Source organism: Nesoenas mayeri, assembly GCF_963082525.1.
Source record: "Nesoenas mayeri genome assembly, chromosome: 26".
Taxonomy (NCBI): domain Eukaryota; kingdom Metazoa; phylum Chordata; class Aves; order Columbiformes; family Columbidae; genus Nesoenas; species Nesoenas mayeri.
The window spans coordinates 4,775,279-4,797,345 of NC_137552.1; the positions used below are offsets into that span (position 1 = coordinate 4,775,279).

The 22,067-nt window shown below is 44.9% G+C and overlaps 2 protein-coding genes across 2 annotated transcripts; both read right to left on the reverse strand.

Moving 5' to 3' along the window:
* Positions 1 to 1,441: 1,441 nt before the first annotated feature.
* On the reverse strand, positions 1,442 to 11,238 carry LOC308049753 (keratin, type I cytoskeletal 23-like; the record flags this gene model as incomplete). Its single annotated transcript, XM_080359571.1, has 8 exons — positions 10,680 to 11,238; positions 7,992 to 8,074; positions 6,469 to 6,625; positions 4,756 to 4,917; positions 4,539 to 4,664; positions 3,577 to 3,797; positions 2,200 to 2,231; positions 1,442 to 1,545 (listed from the first exon to the last, which is right to left on the reverse strand). The coding sequence occupies exons 1-8, from the start codon at positions 11,052 to 11,054 to the stop codon at positions 1,442 to 1,444; spliced, it is 1,260 nt and encodes a 419-aa protein (XP_080215697.1). The 5' UTR covers positions 11,055 to 11,238.
* A 3,280-nt stretch (positions 11,239 to 14,518) lies between these two features.
* On the reverse strand, positions 14,519 to 19,004 carry LOC308049872 (keratin, type I cytoskeletal 15-like; the record flags this gene model as incomplete). The annotated part of the gene is made up of 8 exons (XM_080359742.1): positions 14,519 to 14,607; positions 15,061 to 15,086; positions 15,611 to 15,831; positions 15,967 to 16,092; positions 16,244 to 16,405; positions 16,681 to 16,837; positions 17,693 to 17,775; positions 18,477 to 19,004. 8 exons carry the CDS (start codon positions 19,002 to 19,004, stop codon positions 14,519 to 14,521), a joined length of 1,392 nt encoding a protein of 463 aa, XP_080215868.1.
* Between the last annotated feature and the right edge of the window lie 3,063 nt (positions 19,005 to 22,067).

Consider the following 22,067-nt stretch of genomic DNA (forward strand, 5'->3'; position numbering starts at 1 on the left):
GTCAGAGAGGTTCTCCTGCCCCTCTGCTCTGCCCTGGGGAGACCACACCTGGAATCTTGTGTCCAGCTGTGGCCCCTCAGCTCCAGCAGGACAGGGAACTGCTGCAGAGAGTCCAGCGCAGCCACCAAGATGCTGCAGGGAGTGGAGCATCTCCCGTGTGAGGAAAGGCTGAGGGAGCTGGGGCTCTGGAGCTGGACAAGAGGACACTGAGGGGGGACTCATTCCTGGGGATCAATATGGAAAGGGGCAGTGTCAGGAGGATGGAGCCAGGCTCTGCTGGTGACAACCAGGGACAGGACAAGGGGCAATGGGTGCAAACTGGAACACAGGAGGTTCCACTTAAATATGAGAAGAAACTTGTTCGTGGTGAGGGTGGCAGAGCCTGGCCCAGGCTGCCCAGGGATGTTGTGGAGTCTCCTTCTGTGCAGACATTCCAACCCGCCTGGACACCTTCCTGTGTAACCTCATCTGGGTGTTCCTGCTCCATGGGGGGATTGCACTGGATGAGCTTTACAGGTCCCTTCCAACCCCTGACATTCTGTGATACATTCTGTGATTCTGCGATATTTCTCTTTCTTGCTCAGTTTTTAGCTTTGTGTATTGCTGGAAATTATCTTTTTGCTGCCGGGTCTCCTGCTGAGTCAATGATTGAGCTCAAATGGTTTTTTGAATTAAATGGGTCACTGAGAAAGAATTACAGTATCTGGAAAGTACTTATAATCTTTGAAGGAGTGTGTAAAGACAGATAAAGCTGAAGAGTAAAGTGTTTCTAGGGTGACTGTTTTAGCAAAGTGGACTTTACAACAATCCTGCTGATGCTGTTTTAAACAGCGGCATTGAAAAGTCGTATACAGGGAAATCAAATAGTTTTGCTTATGTAAACGTCAACTCTAACTTGTGTTGACTCTTTTCTTCTTTTTTTTGCGTCCTTCCAGTTTTAAACCTCCTGCAACAATGAGGCTTTTGCAGCCTTGACCGATGTTAGTAGCGCTGCTGCATATATAAGAAAAAGCAAAATTGGAAATTCCAACAACCAGAAGGAGTAATTGAAAAGAATTTATTGGCTGCAGTGAGGTATATGATGAGAGCCATAAGACCAGGAGAAAAGCTGAGAGATTATTCACTTTAAATTACACTTAATTTGCAGAGCAATAAATGAATCACAGGTAGAGATTCATGCCCCCGCGAGATGTGCTTAATACATACATTACCAGCTCAGCCAGTCATTTTCAATGAATAGCTTTTCTTTGGCATTTTGATGTCTAAAAGCTCTTTAAAATAACCATACCAGCTACACCTAGCTCTGTATGGCATTTTTCCCTGTTAGGCTTCAAATCATTTTAGGGGAGAGTTCACTGTAGTGTCCCCATTTGACACATGGGGAGACCAACGTGCAGCTGGTGGTGGCGCAGAAAACCAGTCGTCAGCAGAACTTTTGATTTCACGCTTGCTGGTGGATCTCGTTGATGGTGGATGATACCACCTGCCCGTTCACGCTGTCATGGACAATCGCTTTGATCTTCCGATTAGCCAGCGCAGCGCGTTCTGAGAGAAATCATAATAAAAAACAGGTTAATTAAACAAGAAGCAATGCTGAGACAAGATGATGCAGGGAAAGCTTCATTTACACTAATTTACCAGCTGCCTCCTTGACTGATTTATCTTTACATGTTCCCCTTTAAGTCAATACTCATTATTGTCACCCTGTGTCCTGCCCAGGTCATGGCAGATGAATAAGCCAGCTGCATCCCAGCCAATGCAAATCCAACTTCAGAGCACATTATCCGGAATGTCTGCAGGTCATGCTCATGCCAGAATAGGAGTTTGCAGACATGCAGATTTTCTGTTTACTCTCCAGCCCTAACACTGTTTTAGTCACCGCGCTTAGTCTCTGTGCCTCCTCATAGACCATGAAAGCTTTAGGCTCGAGTCTGAGCTTTGGACAATGTTTGACTAACAGGGCAGTCTGAAGATAGTCCACAAATGGGCAGACACAGCAGGAATGTTCTCTGAAGCGCAGCACTCCATGAGGCCCATGAATCACTGAAACTATTCTCAAATATGGCCTACATGAGAATTAACTGCTGTGCAAACCCTTCATAGCTCGTGAATGTAAGATTAAAATTTTTCTGAGTAAAATTTGGTTGGAAGTGACAATAATTAAGAGGCACTATAGAGAACAAAATAAGGGACTTTTACCTGTAGCTTTTGATTCAGATTTTCTTGCTGTCCTGTAAATATAATAAAACAGAGAAAAAATAATGATTATACTAATTTCAATAAGTTATTCCTCCCTTTCTTCTCACTGATTTGAAGAAGACCTCATGCTACTATGATATCATGTTTACAGATCTGTAAACATGAATGAGTCACCCCTCAGTGTCCTCTTGTCCAGCTCCAGAGCCCCAGCTCCCTCAGCCTTTCCTCACACGGGAGATGCTCCACTCCCTGCAGCATCTTGGTGGCTGCGCTGGACTCTCTGCAGCAGTTCCCTGTCCTGCTGGAACTGAGGGGCCACAACTGGACACAAGATTCCAGGTGTGGTCTCCCCAGGGCAGAGCAGAGGGGCAGGAGAACCTCTCTGACCTACTGACCACCCCCTTCTAACCCACCCCAGGTCCCATTGGCTTCCTGGCCACAAGGTCCCAGTGCTGGCTCATGGTCACCCTGCTGTCCCCAGGACCCCCAGGTTTCTAATTCCTCCTGCTTATTCCCCATGCTGCACACATTGGTGTGCAGGTGTTTCCGAGAGCGAGCTGAGCACACCGGTTTCACTCCAGGGCTATGGGAGGTCTCCCAGCCTTCATCAGCTCTAGAGTGATGCCCCACTGATGCAAGCCCAGCTACAACCCCATAGGTACAGATATTCCCATGGGAACCTGTTCCTGTGTACATTCATTACTGCTTTTATTGGGGCAGTTGCACAGTTTTTCATATGTTCTGAGTTGCTCAAGTTGATCTGATTTTGGCTTCTGAAAAATAACCCTGTACCTGGTGCCATACTGTCCTGCCTCCCTGAGATTTCTGGTTATAAAGGCTGCTAATCCTCCCTTTTCTGATTTTCTATGACATACTCTGTATATACAAAGAGAATAATAATAATAATAAGAAGAATAAGGATAGAGAGATGCAGAGATTTCAGACCAAGCCCAGAGCCATGAGCAGAGGGGTGTCCTGTCCACACCGTGACCTGCAGCTGACTGGCCAAAAATCACCTGAATTCATCTCCAGGCTTCTTTTAGGTCTGGAACTTGTTTTGAAGGTTGGAAATGACTGCGAATTTTGCTGAGATTGGCGTTTTTCCTATGCTGAGATAGGCATGCTGTGGGAATGTAGATTTTTTTTTTTTTAATAAAAAGTTATATTAATTTAGGTGATCCAAATTACATGGGTACAAGTTTCTCTGTAGACTAAGTGGCTCAGGCTTTTTATTATGACCCATCACATTAAAATACCAACCCTTGATGTAGTATGGAACTCGCAAGCTTTCATTAAGCATAAACAAACAAACAAATAAATAACCCAAATATGAGAACTGTCTTCTCATCTATTCCAGTCCGGGCAGCTTTTCCTTACCCGTCAACATTCCCTTCCAGCAGCAGGCGGTAAGTGGAGATTTCCTTCTCCAGCCGGGTTTTGATCCCAAGAAGCACCTTGTATTGGTTATTTTGCTGCTTAGTGTCGTGACGGACCTGGCTCAGCTCTTCCTCACATTTGGAGATGATCTGCTGCATGTTTTGAAGCGCAACAGCGTAGTAATTCCGAGTGTCAGCTAGGGTGTCTTCCAGCATGTGTTTCTGCCAGAGCAGAGAATACCACGGTTACTATTTATGGGGAGATATAACGCAAAAAACGCCAGGAAATTGGGTCTCTAGCTAGAAGATTGCAAAAATTAAGACTGTGGCGGTTGAAACACTTATGCATGTGCATGACTATTCATGTGAAGACAGCAGGATCATGGAGCTGCGTCATGTGTGCATAATGAGAGGCAAAACCTGAGTGATTTACCCCTGTGTGTTCTGTCTGCTCAGAAGCTGCGCTCCTGGACCTGTTGGCTCTTTTACCAGCTCTGCATTTACTGTCCAGAATTGCTCCAAAGTCTTCAAGTCATGAGTATTTGAGCTTTAACCTGTGCAAGAGCCGAGGAATATTTTTGAAGATTCCCTGTCAGTGTTTTTCACACTTCATGTATTTCATGTGTTATAGCAGGGGTTGTAAATACGGAATTTGTATTCCTGTCTGTCTTCTTGGACATTTTTTCTTTCTAGATCCTGCAGTGAGCTATCCTATCTCTTCTTTTTCTTCTCCCCTTTTTTTGTTCTAAGGAGAGACACATATTTTTCACTCCTTGGGGTTGCTTGCTGAATCTACTTGGCATATTCTGGCAAATCCAAGAATGGGCCAAATTCCCATTTCACTGATACTTTAATAACTACAACAAATTTATGCTAGGCTGTGGATTTAAATGTAGAGTTGGTCCGTGGTGGTTTCTGAGAACATATGAAAGGACAGCGCCAAGAGATGCCGACAATAGGTACCTTGCTCATCTGCGCCTGCAGCTCGATGTCCAGGGACTGCAAAGTGCGTTTGAGGTCCTTGATCTCGTTCTCGTTGCGCTGGATCTGCTCGGGGTTCGGCGTTGCTGCCAGGGCCATCGCTGTGCTCTGGAACCAAACGCAGGAGAAGAGCTTAAATGACTCTGACCACTCACAGACGGCAACAGGGGGCTTGAAGTGAGCAGAAAACAGCTGTTACCTGTTCTCTGTACCAGCTGTCCAGGCTTTGACGATTCTTTTCGATTATGGCTTCATAATCTTCTCTTATTTCTGCTAGAATCTTGGCTAAGTCTTCGGGAGGTGCCGCATTTACTTTTACATTGACTTTGAAGTCTTGTGATGAGCGATTTGCTTCCATGTCCTATTGAGATATTAGCAGAGGAAACAAGCGAACTTGTGTATGAAAGTGGGAAGTTTTAATTCCTGTTTTCTTCAGTTCCATCCTCTCACAACACCCCAAATATTTTTTCCTTATGGTAGGTTAATTTTTACATATATTCATGTATGGATAGTACTGTGATGTGACTTAAACCAGTGACTTGTATCTGCTTTTCTGTGCTAGAGAACTTAGTAAAAACCATTGGAAGATCTTTTCATATAATGTTTCTGGAAGATACAGACTTAATGAAGAAGCACTAACCTTTTTTATTGATTTATGTATCAGGAACCCAAAGCCTTTGATGAGAATCTAACAGTAATTTAATCTTTCTTACCCTGTATGTTAATATTTATGGAACTATAACTAAGTTTACAGGGGAGTAATGTAAAAGTTCTATGTAATTGTTAAAGCAATAATTGGATTAAAGCGTATAATTACTGTGTAAACAACATAATTACAGGGCAAGTCGAGCAGGTACGGTAACATTCCTTTTGGTGTAGCACAGTCTTGTGTGCGAGGTGCCATTTTCCAAAGCGCCCGGGCGAAGCAGCATTGCAGGGAATGACATCACGGCCTCCAAACTGGGATCGACTGGGCGCACTGGTGGCTCCGCTGGTTGCTGCTGTGTTACAGCTCTTTAGGGGTGTCCTTGGCCAGAAGGGGTCAACCCAAAACAGCTTCACCTACTGCTGTGGAACCCTTGTGTTTCCATTCTCCATTTTAATAACCCACAGATACTGAGTAGGATGTTTGGTTCTGCATTAGGTAATAACTGAAAACAACAGCAGATCACGCAAGCTGACAACAGCACCGTGTCAAGCAGTGGTATTATATATGTGGGAATAACAGACACCACTGCGGTAGAGCTGCGGAAGGATTCAGAGCAGCATGTTTTTTGACAATTATTATTATAATAAATTATTGTGCTTAGGCTTTTGCAAGGATAAGTAATTTCACTTTACTTCACCAACCGTTCTTTTAAATTCGGATCCTTCCAGAACTTGAGGTCTGTTCAATTGCGGTCAACCTGCCCTGGGTGTCCCTATTGGGCTGGGAGAGTGGACAAGGTGACCTGGAGAGGTCCCTTCCAACCGCAACCCCTCCGTGTTCCTGTGGTGCTGTGAACTGGTATATCCAGAGCTGAGGGGAAAGTCTGTGATAAATAAAACTGAACAGCACCCAGCAACATTTCCTATTGACTTGAAATCTGTGTATTTATATCTAAGTATTTCTGAGAACATTTTCTGTTGAATGCGTAAGTTATTATTAGCTACGTATGACAGATGGGCAGGTGACTAGAAAAGAGTGGGAGAAAATAAATACAACCACTTGTTATCCTTCCTGAAATCCCAGTTCACTTGGTAAAGTAGCACCCAAACTTTGTGTCTCATCTGACTCCTATTGGCTTCCTTAGAAGCACGATTAGGTTCTGAATCATCCATCCCATTTATAGATTGTGGATCTTACTCAAAGTTAATTACATGGTAGTGAAGATTCGTATGATAGGATTTTACCAAGTGGAACGTTTTCTACCTCCTCGTGGTCTTTCCTCCTGAGGATGTGCTCTTCTCTCAAGCCTTCGATTTCCATTTCCAGGTCTGTTTTCACTATGGTCAGGCCGTCGAGCTCCTTGCGCAGGTTCTCGACATCGAGCTGCACTCCCTGCCTGCGAGTCTTCTCTGCTTCGTACCTTCACCAGGAGAAAGAAGATAACACATGCTCGTTGAGAACAGACCCGTTCTCGCCTTTGGCTGAGGAGTATTGAACAGAAATAGACTTGCTAAAGTCCTCCTGGTAGACTTGCTAAAGTCCTCCTTGTATGGAACTAGGGACAACAAAAATCAAGGAAACAAATTCTATTTCTAAAATACGTCATTTGAATATTCTAGGATAATCTTAAAAAACAAGATGGGTTTAATTGTTGTTTTTCATTCTTCCTCACAGCTCCTCCTATATGGTATGAAGTAATTGCTCTTTCTTCCATTTTCCATTTTTGCATTTTAACATCCACCAGGTTGTGAGAGCTCTGAGAACATGGCTCTCAAAAACTTGCCAATGAAGGTGCGAAACAGTATTGACAATAGTGCTCTCTGTAGTTTTTCCAAAATTATGACTTTTCAGGAAAAATGTCACCAAAGCCAGTTATCACCATTCCTCTCTGACCTCTTGCAGTTTGGCATCTGTAGTGAGCCAAGGTCAGAAGGACCCTGTCCCATCTTCCCTTGGGCACATGAAGCATTTTGCTCCTCAGTGTCTCTCCCTTTACCTCATTTTTGGGGGGGTTATTAATGTTTCTACATTCAATCCATCAGCTTCTGTTTCCTTTTTATGACAGCATGGATTGATAACAAAGGCAAGGATAGATACCGCCTGGGGTTCCGAGTCTAAGTAGTGTATTTGGCAATACAATATTGCCAAAAGCTGAGATTTTTTTTATTTAACAGCTGATCATCATCTATTGAAAATAAGACAAATCTTCATGATTTCTAAGGCTAACAAATTCCTTTCCTCTGCAAAGATCTACCTGCAAGTTTTCTTTCCAAATATTTTGGCTTTCTGAGAACTTCCAACAATGTACAGATATCAAACTGTGCACCGGTCACCGAGGCAGCACTGGCCCATTTACTGTGGCAAAACTGGGGCTGCAAAGCAGAAATACAGCAGGACGGGTGTTCCCTGCGGAGCTGGAGGTGATAAGTACAGGAAATGGGTTTGGGCTGGACTGGGGAAGGGTGCAGAGAAGGGTTAATTTGTGTTGCCAGATGACAGTTTTAAACACCTTTTGTCACAGGTATCAAATGCCTGCTGTAAAACCTGCTCTTCAGGACCTGAACTAAGTATCATAAACAGGGTGACTCAAGATTGTTCAGCAATCATTTGTGGTTTGTACATCCTTTTTATCCTTTCTGGGATTTTTTCTGTTCTACATCGGTTTTATTTATCCAGTATCAGCAGCAAGCCTCAGTAAAATCAGTTTCATATTGGATTATCAAGAAAAAGCAATATTTTGCTTAATCCTCTTTCAAACTTAATCAGGAAACCAAAGAAGATCTTACTTGAGCCTGAAGTCTTCTGATGCCATGTTAGCATTATCAATTTGTAAAAGGATACTGGCATTGGTGATCTTGCCATCCTCAATCTGGAAAACAGAGAATCCAACAGCAGACTCAGTGTTGCCATATGGTGAGGATGAATAATGCTGGTTTAGACTCCCTGCTGCTCTTAGGAAGCATCTAGAATCCCCATGTTAAGGAGAGTAAATGAATAGAAGCAGCTTAGTCCACCGCTCTGCCGTCATCCATCCATCCATCTTATGTCCTCATCAAAGTCAATGAGGTTGGTCAAGCAGGACTTCCCCTTGGTGAAGCCATGTTGACTGCCCCTTATGACTCTCTTCTCCCTGATATGCCTTGAGATGGCACCAAGGAGAAGATGTTCCATCGGTTTCCCAGGGATGGAGGTGAGGTTGACCGGTCTAGAGTTACCCGGTCCTCCTTCCTGCCCTTTTTGAAGACTGGAGTGACATTTGCTTTCCTCCAGTCCTCAGACACCTCTCCCATTTGCCAAGACTTGGCAAAGATGATGCAGAACGGTCCAGCAGTGACCTCAACCAGCTTCCTCAGCACCCGCGGGTGCATCCCATCTGGACCCATGGATTTATGGTGTCCAGATCGCCCGACTGCTCCCTAACCCAGTCCTCATCAGCCCAGGCAAACTCCTCCACTGTCCTGCCTTCCTCTGGGGCCTCAGCGGTGCGGGATCCTCAGGACAGCCCCCGGCAGAGCAGACAGAGGCAAAGAAGCATTCAGTAACTCTGCCTTCTCTGGATCTTCTGTCACCAGGGCACCCACCTCGTTCATCAGTGGCCTACATTGCCTCTGCTGTTAGTTTGATCTGCCACGTGTTGGAAAAAGCTCTTTCTGTTGTCCTTGACCCCTCTCGCCAGGTTTAATTCTAAGGAGGCCTGAGCTTTCCTAGTTGCCTCCTACACCCTCTGACAACAGCCTGATATTCTCCCAAGTGGCCAGACCCTCCTTCCATGATCTATAAACTCTCCTCTTCCACTCGAGCATCCCCAGCAGTTCCTGTTTAACCACGCAGCTCTCCTGGCTCCCTTCCTTGACTTCCTACGTGTCGGGATGCTCTGATCTTGTGCCCGGTAGAAACAGTCCCTGAACACTAACCAACGATCTTGGGCCCCTTTACCTTCAAGCAGCCTTGCCCATGGGATTTCCCCCAGCAATTGCCTGAAAAGGCCAAAGTTTGCCTTGCTGAAATCCAGGGTTGCAATTCTGCTTGCTATTCTGCTCCTGCCACAGGAGATCCTGAACTGCACCATCTCATGCTATATTTCCACCCATTTTACTGGCAGTCATAGGGCTAATTGCAATAATTTAGAGAGAAAGTGACAATTCTGGGTTAGGCCACTGAATTGTCACTGGTGAGTGATCGTTGCCCAGTTCAGTGGATCAGTGGCCACAGGTGCCTGTGGCCAGTGACAGATATCTGAGTGATGAGGGTTCAAAATAAGAGTTTTGGGTACAACCTGCTCAAAAGTGATGGCTTTACCTCAACCAGCATTATGTTTTTCGTCTCATTGTCTTCCTAAATCTTCCTGATTCATTGATTCCAAATCAATACGAACACATTTATATTCTTGACGAACAAGTTTTTATCTCTGGATCAGCTAAAGAAATAAAATAAGGTGCTGAAGCGATAGGTCTGGAGATGGATGACCTTTCTTTATCCTCAACGCAGAAAGAGGTGATGACAATCCTGGCTCTCCCTACACGCTGGCTGTGGTCGGGATGCCTCATCTTCTGCCTGGAGGCAACACTTTTAACACTGAGCAAGTACTTTGATTAACTCTCTGGCCTCAACGAGCAAAGATACTGGATAACACCATTTCCAAGCCCTTTTGAAAGCAAAAATACTCAGGGTCTTGAGAATGCCGAGTAACTGTATTATAAAAAGTGGAGGGAAAACTGCGACGTCGCGTTTGGAATAGCTTTGAATTTTGCCCCATACGTCTACGTAAAGTTAATTACACTGATTAGTCACACAGACGATTACAGTGCTAGGTATGCTCATTATGAATACAGATTAATAATATGCTTAAATTTGAAGACACGTGAGTTTGGGAGATTGAAAGAGTTACTGTTGAACATTAATATTAACTACTGGCAGGAACCAGAAATTCTCCTTTTAATTACAGTGAAAACATCCACAAGGAATTTGTCACTGCTATTTTCTTAATTACAATGAAGTATTTTTCCATCTGATTACATAAGCTCATTGGACCCAAAACTCCTGCAGTTTCATTGTCTGCTACCGCAGGAATCAAAGAAATGGAACGCCAGGGTACGTCTGCAGACCGGCGGCGTGAAGAACGCAGCCTCTTCACATCGCCGGCTTTGTAATTCGCTTGGGTACATGTGCAGTCAAAAAGGTTGAGTTCTGCCAGATGTAGTTACTCAAAGCGCAGTTTCATGTACTGAAAGGAACACTTGACAGCAAAAAAACCTCCTTTTAGCACCAGTCTTTGCAGAATCCCCCTCGCCTCCTTTTCTTTCTTGTATCCCGTTCTCCTTGTTTATACCCAGGTCCTGTAACCGCTTTCATTAGTATCTCTAACATTTAAAAGGTTTTATTTAACCTTCTTTAAAGGAAAGCCATCAGCATAAGAGAGTCCCCAGATTCCTTAAAAGAGCACAGAATGATAGTCACTTGCAGCTCTGACTTACCTGCCTTTGCATGTCGGTGACATTTTGCTCGTATTGGTTCAAGTCATGCCTCTTGCCGTGGGACTTTGTCCTGTGCCACTCTCGGATGCAGCTTTCCAGCTGAGCGTTGGCCGCTTCTAAGGAGCGGACCTTGTCCAGATAAGCAGCCAAACGGTCATTCAGGTTCTGCATGGTCTGTTTCTCATTCCCCCCCAGGAAGATGCTTTCCCCATGGCGCTCGCCAAAGCCTCCCCACGCTGCCCCCCCCAGCCAGAGGGGTCTGTGGGAGCTGCTGGCACCACCACTGTAAGAAGTTCCTTGCTGGGCCAAAACACACCCTGAACTACCCCTGAGGGACCCAGAAAAAAATTGGAAAGGGCCTTGGCTGGTACCCATGCTTAGCTCTGGTGTGAATCCAACCCAATGTTTGACTGCCTAGCACTGAGCGGCTGCTTAGCCTTCCCTGAGCAGCTTTATGCCTTTTCCTGTGGGAGTTTCCCTTCGATGAATGACTACAGCAACAAGATTGTGTCATCGCGAAACGTGCTTCCTCTTGGTCAATTCTGAAGCATTTATGAGCCTGCACACATTGTTGTTATTATTTGGAACCGGAGCCGCATACCGGGTTGCTTCCCTTTTGGTTTTGGTTCTTTTTTTCTTTTTCTTTTCTTTTTTTTCTTTTCATATTACAATAGCGAGGTGTGGCTAAAATCAGTAGGTGTGGAACAGGATCAGCTCTGCCTCAGAGCTTTTTCTAGCCCTGTAGTTAATATGTTATATTCTTCTTCTTTGGAGGGGAATCCTATGGTCCATTACAGAATAACTGGAGAGCTGGGACAGGGATGTCTCTCTCAAGATCTTTTCTGTTGTTGCTTTAGTATCACAGTAGTCTATAAATCCTGAAATGAAGCACGTGGAACTGTCATTAATGTACCAAACAGCTTCAACCTATGTGAGACATGAAGCTTTAATGAAATTATCCAACCTCTGTCACTTGACTGAAAGTCCAGTCCAAAGTGAGAAAGGCCCAGCTGCTCATTTCCAGTTGAAATACATGAGAATTAGGTATTTAACAATATTTTCTAGTGATATTTCATGATTCAAGGTGCAGTCATATTTCAATAGTCTTGTTGAAACCGTAATGCAGGAATTTCTTGCTCTTGCTAGTATTAATACTAGTAAGATATTTATATGTTTAGCTATAGAGAATATTCAGAATGTGAGTTTGTAGCAACACTTGAGAAGTTCAACTGATTATTTGAAGCTACCAGGCCTAAAAAGTGACCTGGGATCATGCAAAAATAGCCTTTCTGCAAAGTTTCAGTGACCGTCAGTAAAACTTCTCCCATCAAATACAGGACAGGCAGGTCTGGATTCTGCAAAGGTTTCCTTATTCCTGGTGCTGGAAAGTAGGTGGTAAATTGGGACGCGTTCCCATGGCACAGCGGGGTTGTCGGGTCCCCTTGTCTGTCAGGGTGGTTCTAGTTGGTGAGCGAGGGGTACGACAGCGGATTTGGGGAGCAATGGGGAGCAGGGATTCTTTTTATAGCACTTGGCGGCTCATCCGCAACAAGATCTTGGCACAGTTACTCATTCCAAGCGCTGCGGCCGGTGTGACTGTATGAACCAGAGTTATCTACCCTGGAACAATCCAGAAGGAATCTTCTGTTCTCTGTTTCATTTGCAGTTTTGCAGTAATAAGGAACGCAGCCCATCCTTTGCTGGGATGCCTCCCCATCTCAGGCCCTGCATTGGGCAGGTTTTGAGCTCCTCCTCGTGGCTTGGAGTCAGTTCTGCTCCAGTGTATGGAAACGCTGACATTGAGTTGTTTGGGGAAATTAAACATTAAAGATACTGTTTTCCAATAAACACAAGCTATGGCTATCACAAAATATTCTCATAACAGCTACTTTTAACAGCTCTGGTTTGGCATCAGCCCTGCTGCTTGAGAGTACCAGAGAAAATATGAAGGTCTAAGTTGGAAAAAACCCCGAATTATGATAGAACCAATGATATCCTGGGGTTCAGTTCATCCCACCAGAGATTAATTTCAGACTGAATTTCCTAGCCTAGTGTAGCAACTCATGTTCTTTGAAATATAAATACATAGGTATGTATTATTACATGAAATGAAATGGATCCTTTGTTTCATGTGCAATCGCTCAATGAGATTCCCAGCCCAGCTGGTGGTGAGACTGACAGTTCATGAGGCAGAATAACCTCTGTCTCCCCACTCAAAGATTCACCGAATATCATGAAAGACTGAATTGTATATTTTCTGGCAAGTAATACAAAGCGAAGGTGATCTGGGGCATGGGAAGAGTCTCCTCTGGAGCTCAACCTTTCAAACTGGAAGAGGTGCCACACAGTTTTCATCAACACATGTTCAGGTTCCATGGAAAAGACCAAAAACCTTAGTTCCAACCCAGACAGGGCTCTGCTTTGTCAGGCTGACACTTTGGAACCTGCTTTAGCCAGCTGTGGAATGCAGAGTGCAGAAAGTCAAACCTTGTCAGCAGGTGGCACCATGAGATGGTGAATTCTCCTTGTTCCACGGAGAGCTTTATTTGTGAGCCAAACTTGTTTTACCGAATTGGAACATGAAAAGCAGTCGGAACTGAATTTATAGGCTGCGGTTTAAGTATAGGCAGAATATTTTGACACCTGCTTTATACAGGTAAATATCCTGTGACCATCACTTGTTGATTCAGCTCCTCCATCTGAAATACGAACAGATATACAGGAAGGCGTCCAGGTGGGTTGGAATGTCTGCGGAGAAGGAGACTCCACAGCCCCCCTGGGCAGCCTGAGCCAGGCTCTGACACCCTCACCGGGAACAAGTTTCTTCTCAAATTTAAGTGGAACCTCCTGTGTTCCAGTTTGAACCCGTTGCCCCTTGTCCTATCACTGGCTGTCACCGAGAAGAGCCTGGCTCCATCCTCCTGACACTCACCCTTTAGATATCTGTGAACATGAATGAGTCCCCCCTCAGTGTCCTCTTGTCCAGCTCCAGAGCCCCAGCTCCCTCAGCCTTTCCTCACACGGGAGATGCTCCACTCCCTGCAGCATCTTGGTGGCTGCGCTGGACTCTCTGCAGCAGTTCCCTGTCCTGCTGGAACTGAGGGGCCACAACTGGACACAAGATTCCAGGTGTGGTCTCCCCAGGGCAGAGCAGAGGGGCAGGAGAACCTCTCTGACCTACTGACCACCCCCTTCTAACCCACCCCAGGTCCCATTGGCTTCCTGGCCACAAGGGCCCAGTGCTGGCTCATGGTCACCCTGCTGTCCCCAGGACCCCCAGGTCCCTTTCCCCTACGCTGCTCTCTAATAGGTCATAGACAAAGAAGGCACTCAGTAACTCAGAGTCTAATAATCTAATCTAATCAGTAATTCAGTATCTAATGACCCTTATATCTGTCCATTTATCATATTTATTATTATTATTAAAGTTATTATTGTTGCTATCCAGTGAGCATCTCTTGGTTTGTGTTAGAGGAAGCGCCGTGTTGGGGAGGGTGTATGTGCATGTGTGGCAATACCACACCGACTTCAAAAAAAACCAACATTAGACTGGACGTATTTGCACAAGCAGAACAGAAACTTTATTGTGTAGGTTCTTTCGTAAGGAAGCTCTATAACTACTGACAGAAAACCAGCTTGTCATCTGACCCATAGAGCCAAATGATCGTCTGAACGGGGAGAACAACTGTGAGGAAAGACGTCAGGCTTTTGCACGCTCTTGGATTACATTCTTGTGATTTGGCGAGAGTAGAAGGCTTTTTCTCTTAGCATTAGCCCATGTGTAGGCTGCTCGGGTTCCGTATGGTGTCAGATGCAAGAGGAGATTCAGTATTTCTTTATTAGAATCTCCTATCAAGAGGAGTAGTAGTAGTAGTAGTGGTAGCTCTTCTATCAACTTCCACGCTCCCGTGAACTCTTCCAGACGCTGCTGTAAGAGGGAGAACAAAAAGCAAGTCAGCTAAGGACAATAAAACCCACTGGGAACACACTGAAGAGCTGTGTGATGGGCTTTTCTGTTTGTTACCTCACAAGATCTTTTTCACATATGAAAGGGGGAACCGCCCTCAGATATCTTAAGATATCATATTTAAGAGTGCACATCACATATTGGATTTGGATTTGTCTTGTGTCGTGTGAATTGGCAGAGTAACTTAGGGAGATTTCTGTGGTTTAGAATCCCATGAGGAGTTCATGCAGTCGTTTTGGCAAGCTACTGGTTCCAAAAGTGCACATAAAATAAGATAAAGGATTAGATTTGTGTCTCTAGATGATAAAGAAATCGGTCACAGCAGAGAGAATGTAATCTGTGCCAGAAGGAAGAAATCCTAAGTAAAAAGGTTTATTTAATCCTATTTTATCAAAAAGTCAAATTTTTTCTTACCGTCCTTCGGGTTCACTGTTGACAACCTGTAGAACAGAACAGAAGAAATGTGTGATTAGTGAGCATCACTGACCTCCTCAGGAATCAAGTCATTCTATATGTAGGTGGAAAGCAGATTTTACTGAAGTAAGCTCTGTTCTGTACCAAGCTCTTTTCTAGCTGAGAGTACTGCTGCATGATGACAATAATCTTCACTTCTGAGCACAAGTGTAAAAAAAACAAGAGCTAAAGGCATACCGAGACCAGGTTTTTATAGGTTATTTCAGGCTGAAGGCAGCCTGAGGGCTGTGTAAGACAGACACGGAGCCTGGTGCCTTCTATAATTCAATGTAGTCAAAATGGTTGCATTTATATTTTCAGATCAGCACAACTGATCTGGAGGTTCAGCCTGAGTTAGAGCATCTGTTTTGCCAGCACCCCAAAGCCCGCGTGTGCAGTGATTGTAATTAAGTAATCTGGAGTCAGCTTGACAACCACAAATTACTGCTTTACAATGTGTCATGTTATTAACCTTATCTAATCATCACAGGATTTGTATATAGTAACGTACAGGGAGTCCTGGCCCTCCAGCAGCTTGCGGTACGTGGCGATTTCCTGCTCCAGGCGACTCTTGATGTCCATGAGCATTTTGTACTCGTGGTTCTGGTTCTCCATGTCGCTCCGGAGTTCGCACAGCTGCTCCTCAAGGCCGGTGATGAGGGCTTGAATCTGGGCCAGCTGTGCGCAGTATCGTGCTTCTGTGTCTCGCAAACTGGCTTCCAGTCCGGCTTTCTAAAGCGGAATATCATCAGAACGCATTAGCGCATAGATTTGTCCCATAGAGAGTCAAAAGAGAGGCAAGACAGAGAGGGAGGAAGGGGAGAGTGTGTTAGCAGTGATTTGTGATGTGCTCGGGATGCTCCGTACCATGCTGAGCTGCGACTGCAGCTCAATCTCCAGACCCTGCACCGAGCGTCTCAGTTCTACGATCTCCGATTTGCCGGTCTCTATCTCTGTGGTGTGGGTGGCTACTTCGTGGCTCAGCTGCTCAGTCTGAAACAGAAAGAAAGCAACTGTAAAACCACATATATATTGTATATTAAAAAAAAAATTAAGTTGTTTTGAGAAAGGAAGGGCCCACCCCATCTGCTGGGGCAGTAGCAATGAGGCGCTGCGTCATTTTGCTGGTTTTGTGGAGCTATACCTGGGTCACGAACCAGGCCTCAACATCTCTACGGTTCTTCTCAGCCAGAGCTTCATACTGTGCCCTCATCTCTGCGAGAATTCGGGTCAGGTCGACACCAGGAGCAGCGTCAAGGTCCACGGTGACTGTTCCAGTGAGCTGATTGGAATACTCTTTCATTTCCTGCATGGGCAAAAGGCGGAGGACACAAGATTAAACTCCCTCTTATTTACTTACTGCCACCCATGCAGTGGGATGCAGTACTTTAATTATTGAGTATCACATGTGAAACGCTACTCTATGTATACTCATACACACACAGATGTAACTTATGGGAAAACATCATTGATGCTCATATGTTATGTTCCTTTTACTCAACGTAACTATCTCAGGAACCTGTCATATGCTTATAAATGCCAAAGGGAAGTGATTTGCTCTGTGCCCTGTTCTGGACTCACCTCCTCGTGGTTCTTCTTGAGATAGGCCAGCTCCTCCTTCAGGTTCTCGATCTGCATCTCCAGGTCAGTTCTGGACAGGGTCAGCTCGTCCAGGACCCTGCGCAGCCCGTTGATGTCGGCCTCCACATTCTGGCGCATGAACAGCTCGTTCTCATATCTGCAATTTGAGAAAGAAACAAGCACTGTAATATGTGCAGGTTTGTGATCAGTAGAGCCATAAACCCATGAAACTTTATATTGAATGTAGGAGGAACAGTGGGCTATAAATGAAGTGTAAACTGGGTAAAGATGTTTTTTTTCCCAGCATCCAGCTATGACATATGAAATACATGCATTGCCATCCGATTTTATTCTTGAGGAATATATGGCATTTCACTTTGCACAATCTAAGAATGATTATCAGCATGAACAGACAAGCTGTCACACAGGACAGGCCGTTTGCAGTGTCCTCTCACATCTGGTGCGAAGGAAAGCACCGATTCTAGGACTCAATGTAAACCTGCAGGTGCTTCACTGCAAGATTAATCAGTTGCACAAGTTCCTTTATCATCTTTTCAGCAGTGTCTAATGCACTGCTGAGCCCATCAGCTGGGTAAGCCCCGAATTAGGCTCTACTGGAACCAAACAGTGATCTCTTCACGCCATTCTGTTCATTTTAAGTGAAAAGCCCAACCTGTTCTTGTCTTCTCCCGTGTGATTTAGGCTGGTAAAAACAGTTCAGAGCATCACTGAAAAGCTAAGACATGAGCTGTACTTGGTTGTGTGAACAGCTCAGTGATCTGGATATTATGTTCTCTCAGCTTGATATTCCCAGCTGATCCTTCATCACATTGAATCTGTTTGCCAGGGGTTTTTGTCATCAGAAGTTGTCAAGGAAAAATACCTATCCATAATTTCAAAATGTGTCCTTCAGCGACTGAAGAACTTTATTTTCTAGATAAAAAGTAATGCTAAACTTCAAAAAAACTGTTTTGAGAGAGGGAGCGGGCAAATGCGCCCCAGCTAAACTTACTTCATTCTGAAGTCATCTGCAGCCAGCCTGGCATTGTCCATCTCCAGAACCACTTTGGAATTGTCCACAGTAGCTGCGAGGATCTGACCATTAAGAAACACAGAAAAAAGGTCCTGTGAGCGCTGGTGAAGTATCACGGTCCTGAGTACACAGTCGGTAGCTATTGAGGCTGCAAACCACCAAAGAAGGTACAAGGAAACGGACCCTTGTTGTGGTGTCACTGGTTAAACCTGATTTTTGGGAAGCAATAGCCATTTCCATCCATTATGTTGCTCTTTGGCCACACTGTGATTCTTACCACTTCTATAGAGAAAAAACAACAATGCTATGCTCTTTGCACATTCCACATGCAAATCAGAGAGCTGAGATACCTTTGTGTAACACAAATTAGAAACACAATTAGAAAATACGTTTGTACAACACCTGATCTTATCTGTAGCTAGCAGGGTTGTTCTTCCAGCCTTCGAGGCCTACCTGTCACATTCTTTATTACTTGACTGAATAAATGTATTGATCATTCTAAACACATTTAGCCGCGTTTTGCTAACTTTTAGTGCAATCATTTGAATGTCATCAAACACCACGTTTTCAGGTTATCATATCGAGCTTTTCAATTGAGAAAAATCTACTCTTTTCTGCTAGAATGCTCATGACCACAATGGATTTGAGGTTGAGGAATTCAATATTGATTTGGCAGTTATTTTAGCTTATTTTAAAGAGGTGGAACATGCAGTTCCACAGTTCTAATGCATTCTTATAACTCCTCTACGTATGAGCATCATACCTTGTCTCGGAGATCTTCAATCATCTTGTAATAGTTGCTGTAGTCCCGGGCTGGGCTGGTGGGAGCTTGCTTCTGATACCACTCCCGGATTTTAACTTCTAACTCTGAGTTGGCCTCTTCCAGTGCTCGCACCTTGTCCAGGTACGAAGCCAGGCGGTCGTTCAGGTTCTGCATAGTTATCTTTTCATTTCCAGAGATAAGGCCATCACCACCACCAAAGGTCACACCAAGATCAAAACCTCCACCAAAGCCAGACCCTCCACCAAAGCCAGACCCTCCACCATAGCAAGCCCCTCCACCGAAGCCACCGTAGCCTCCTCCATAACCACAACCAAACCCATATCCACCTCCTCCAGAGGTGACACACTTAGCCGAGGAGATGGAGACACCCCTGCCACCGGATCCTCCGTGGATGCTCGGAGCTCGGCAGGTTCCTCCTGCTCGCACCGAGGACAGGCGAGTGCTGCCACCAGCCCCAAAGCCACCACCGTAGGTTGAAGAAGAGCTGTGCATGAAGGAGGTGGCCATAGCTGAAGGTGCTGAGCTCAGTTATTCAGCTTGATGGGGAAGAGGAGAGGATGTGTCTTCACTGCCCCGGCGCTGCTTTTATAGCCACAAAACGGGGTGTTCGAAGACAAACCCAGCCTGCAGCCCTCCCTCCAAAATTTCTCCTCCCTAGAGGTGAGGCCAATTATGATGACATTCCTCACAAATGGAGCTGGCTGCACATCTCAGGGGCTTGGGCTTTCTATTTTTTTAATTAAACAAAAGGGGTGATTCAGATGAGTGTTTTGTCTCCAGGCTATGCTTCTGAAACTTGGAATTTACTTCTCTGACATTTAAGAATGGAAAAACAAAGTGAGTTCAACCACACCCACATACCCACTTACAGCAATCGCCAGGGCTATTTTAAGAAAATCAGCCTTTTCTAAAAATGAAGATTAAATAAAATTCTCCTTTCATTGTAAAATGTACAATCATCAGTTAATCTCACCGCTATTCCTTCTTTTCTATCCATATTTTTTTCCCCTTAAAAAACTAGCATTGAATTTGGTATATTCTTATTCCTGCTCTTTGCTTGGAACTAAAATCTAGATTTTGGAGGCTGAAATTTTAGTACAAAGCATGTAATCCTAGCATTGCCTGAGGAACGAATAGCATCCTTCAGTGTACAAGGGGGAGTGGGCACAGTTCATTTCCTAATATTCGTGAAACAGTCCAGAAGGGTAATGCAAGATTGAAACAAAGAAATGTGAGGGGACTAAGTTCCTGTTACTTTTGGGAAAAGTGAACAAATTTGGTTTTGGATGAAACTTTTCAGATAGCAATAAATGTGTTTAATGCCGGTAGGCACTATGAAATGAAGTAATCATTGAAAAGAAGATTGGAGAAGCACTTAGAAGGGTCATCTTAATCTGTCATTTAAAGTGGGAGCCTGAAACACTAGTATATTTCAAATCTAATGGTTTCCTAGTGAAATTCAAAAGGCTGTAGTAAACGCAGCTCAGTTCAATGCTGCGTAATTGTGTGAAAACGTATTTGGGAGATTTTAAAGGGGTATTAAGTGGTTGTTTGCCCTGCTGGGTGTGTCAGCGGGGCTGGTGAGCGGCAGTAGCGTGGGGTTGGAAGAAAAGCCCCCTTGTGTTTGCTCAGCCAGGTGACATTGTTCCCATGGAAGCCATAGGGTGCACTTGAAGAAGTTGGAGTGCGGTAAGAGACTAAATGGGTGGTGAGGCACAGAATGGTTTAGGGAAATAGGGGGTTGAGAGGAGGGAGAAAAGCAGCGATGAAGTGAAGGTGGGAGGAATTTCCTTTGGTCTAGTTCGGAACCACCAAAGTTACTTTAAAATCAAACCTCAAAATGAAGAAGAAAAATGCCACGTTTGCTAGCAACATGGTAAGGAGAGCTTTGGTTTTAGCACAGCTTTTGATGGTACATACCAACAGAAAATGAGCTTAAAATTCAGGATGGGTGACTTCAGATGAACTGAGGCTCATACGAGGTGTTGGAATAGACTGAGGGGTTTGCTCAGTTGAGGCTTTAATGTAGTGTCAGGGAAATGCACAGTCCTTTTACCAGGAGATATGGGCTCGGGAGGGAAGAAACAGCAGAAATCTGGCCGTGATAGTCAGCGGAACAACCTGGTTTTGAGAACTTCCACTGGTTCTTCAGCTGATCAGAAAACACAGGGTGTTTCGGAGCTGTGGAAACATGTTTCCAACCGAACCTGGAGCTTTGCCACGGCAGTTTAGTTTTGCTGTGGGGCAGATTAATGGTTCTGCTTCGTTTGCCAGATCCATGTGTCTCCAAGAGTTGAAACACAGAAACACGTTTAGACAAACTCTCCTAAAGATAGAAAAATTTCTTTGAGACCCCAGCAATGGAAATATCCTGAGGTGCGCATGCTGTTCAACTCCGAGTGATCCCACAATAAGCAGGATCAAACTCAATAAATAAAATATTGCAAAACTGCTTCTAGAAAACACCAGAAACTTTAACGGGAAACCTTGGGGATTTTCTCATGGAGTCGTCTTTCACCCAATTCTTTGTAACTTCTTTGGAAGCTCGGTGGTGAAATACACGTTGCTGCTTCTTAAAGTGCCCTGTGTGTTATTCTAGATTGTTATCGGGTGAACACTTGTAAAAATCAGATAGCAGATATCAAGCTGCTTCTTTCCTGTAGAGTATTTACCTTTGGGAATAACAAAAATAAATCAAGCAGCCAATACAGAGTGCGGTCTGGATGAGCGGGTAGTGAGGTGACTGCGAAATGGCTGAAGAAGAAGCCAGAGAGTCGTGGTCAATGGGGCAGAGTCCAGTTGAGACCTGTATCCAGTGCAGTGCCTCAGGGGGCAGTGCTGGGGCCGGTATTATTCAATATATTCATCAATGATTTGGACGAGGGAACAGAGTGACTGTCAGCAAGTTTGCTGATGACGCCAAGCTGGGAGGAGTGGTGACACTGGAAGCTGTGCTGCCATCAGAGACCTGGACAGGCTGGAGAGCTGGGCAGGGAAAAATGTAATGAAATATAACAAGGGCAAGTGTAGAGTCTTGAATCTGGGCAGGAACAACCCCAGGTTCCAGTCTAAGTTGGGGAATGACCTATTAGACAGCAGCGTAGGGGAAAGGGAGCTGGGGGTGCTGGGGACAGCAGGATGACCATGAGCCAGCACTGGGCCCTTGTGGCCAGGAAGCCAATGGTACCTGGGGTGGGTTAGAAGGGGGTGGTCAGTAGGTCAGAGAGGTTCTCCTGCCCCTCTGCTCTGCCCTGGGGAGACCACACCTGGAATATTACTTTTCGTGACTGGTTTTCTTTCCTGTCACAGTTTTTCTGTGTCACAGCGAAGCCACTGCCTAATGCTCCCGTGTGAGGTTTCCAGAGGCTAAGCCGGGATTGTCTGTCACTGATGTTGACGGCTCACCTGAGTCACTGCTGAGCAAACCCGAGCACCAGCGTCCCTTCAATTGAATTGAATTGGATCAGATTAGATTGCCCAACCTTGGCAGAGCAAGCCCACAGCTTGGGGACGCTCCTTGCTGTGCAAACACTTCATTAATCTGTTATGGACATCTGGTTATGAACAAAG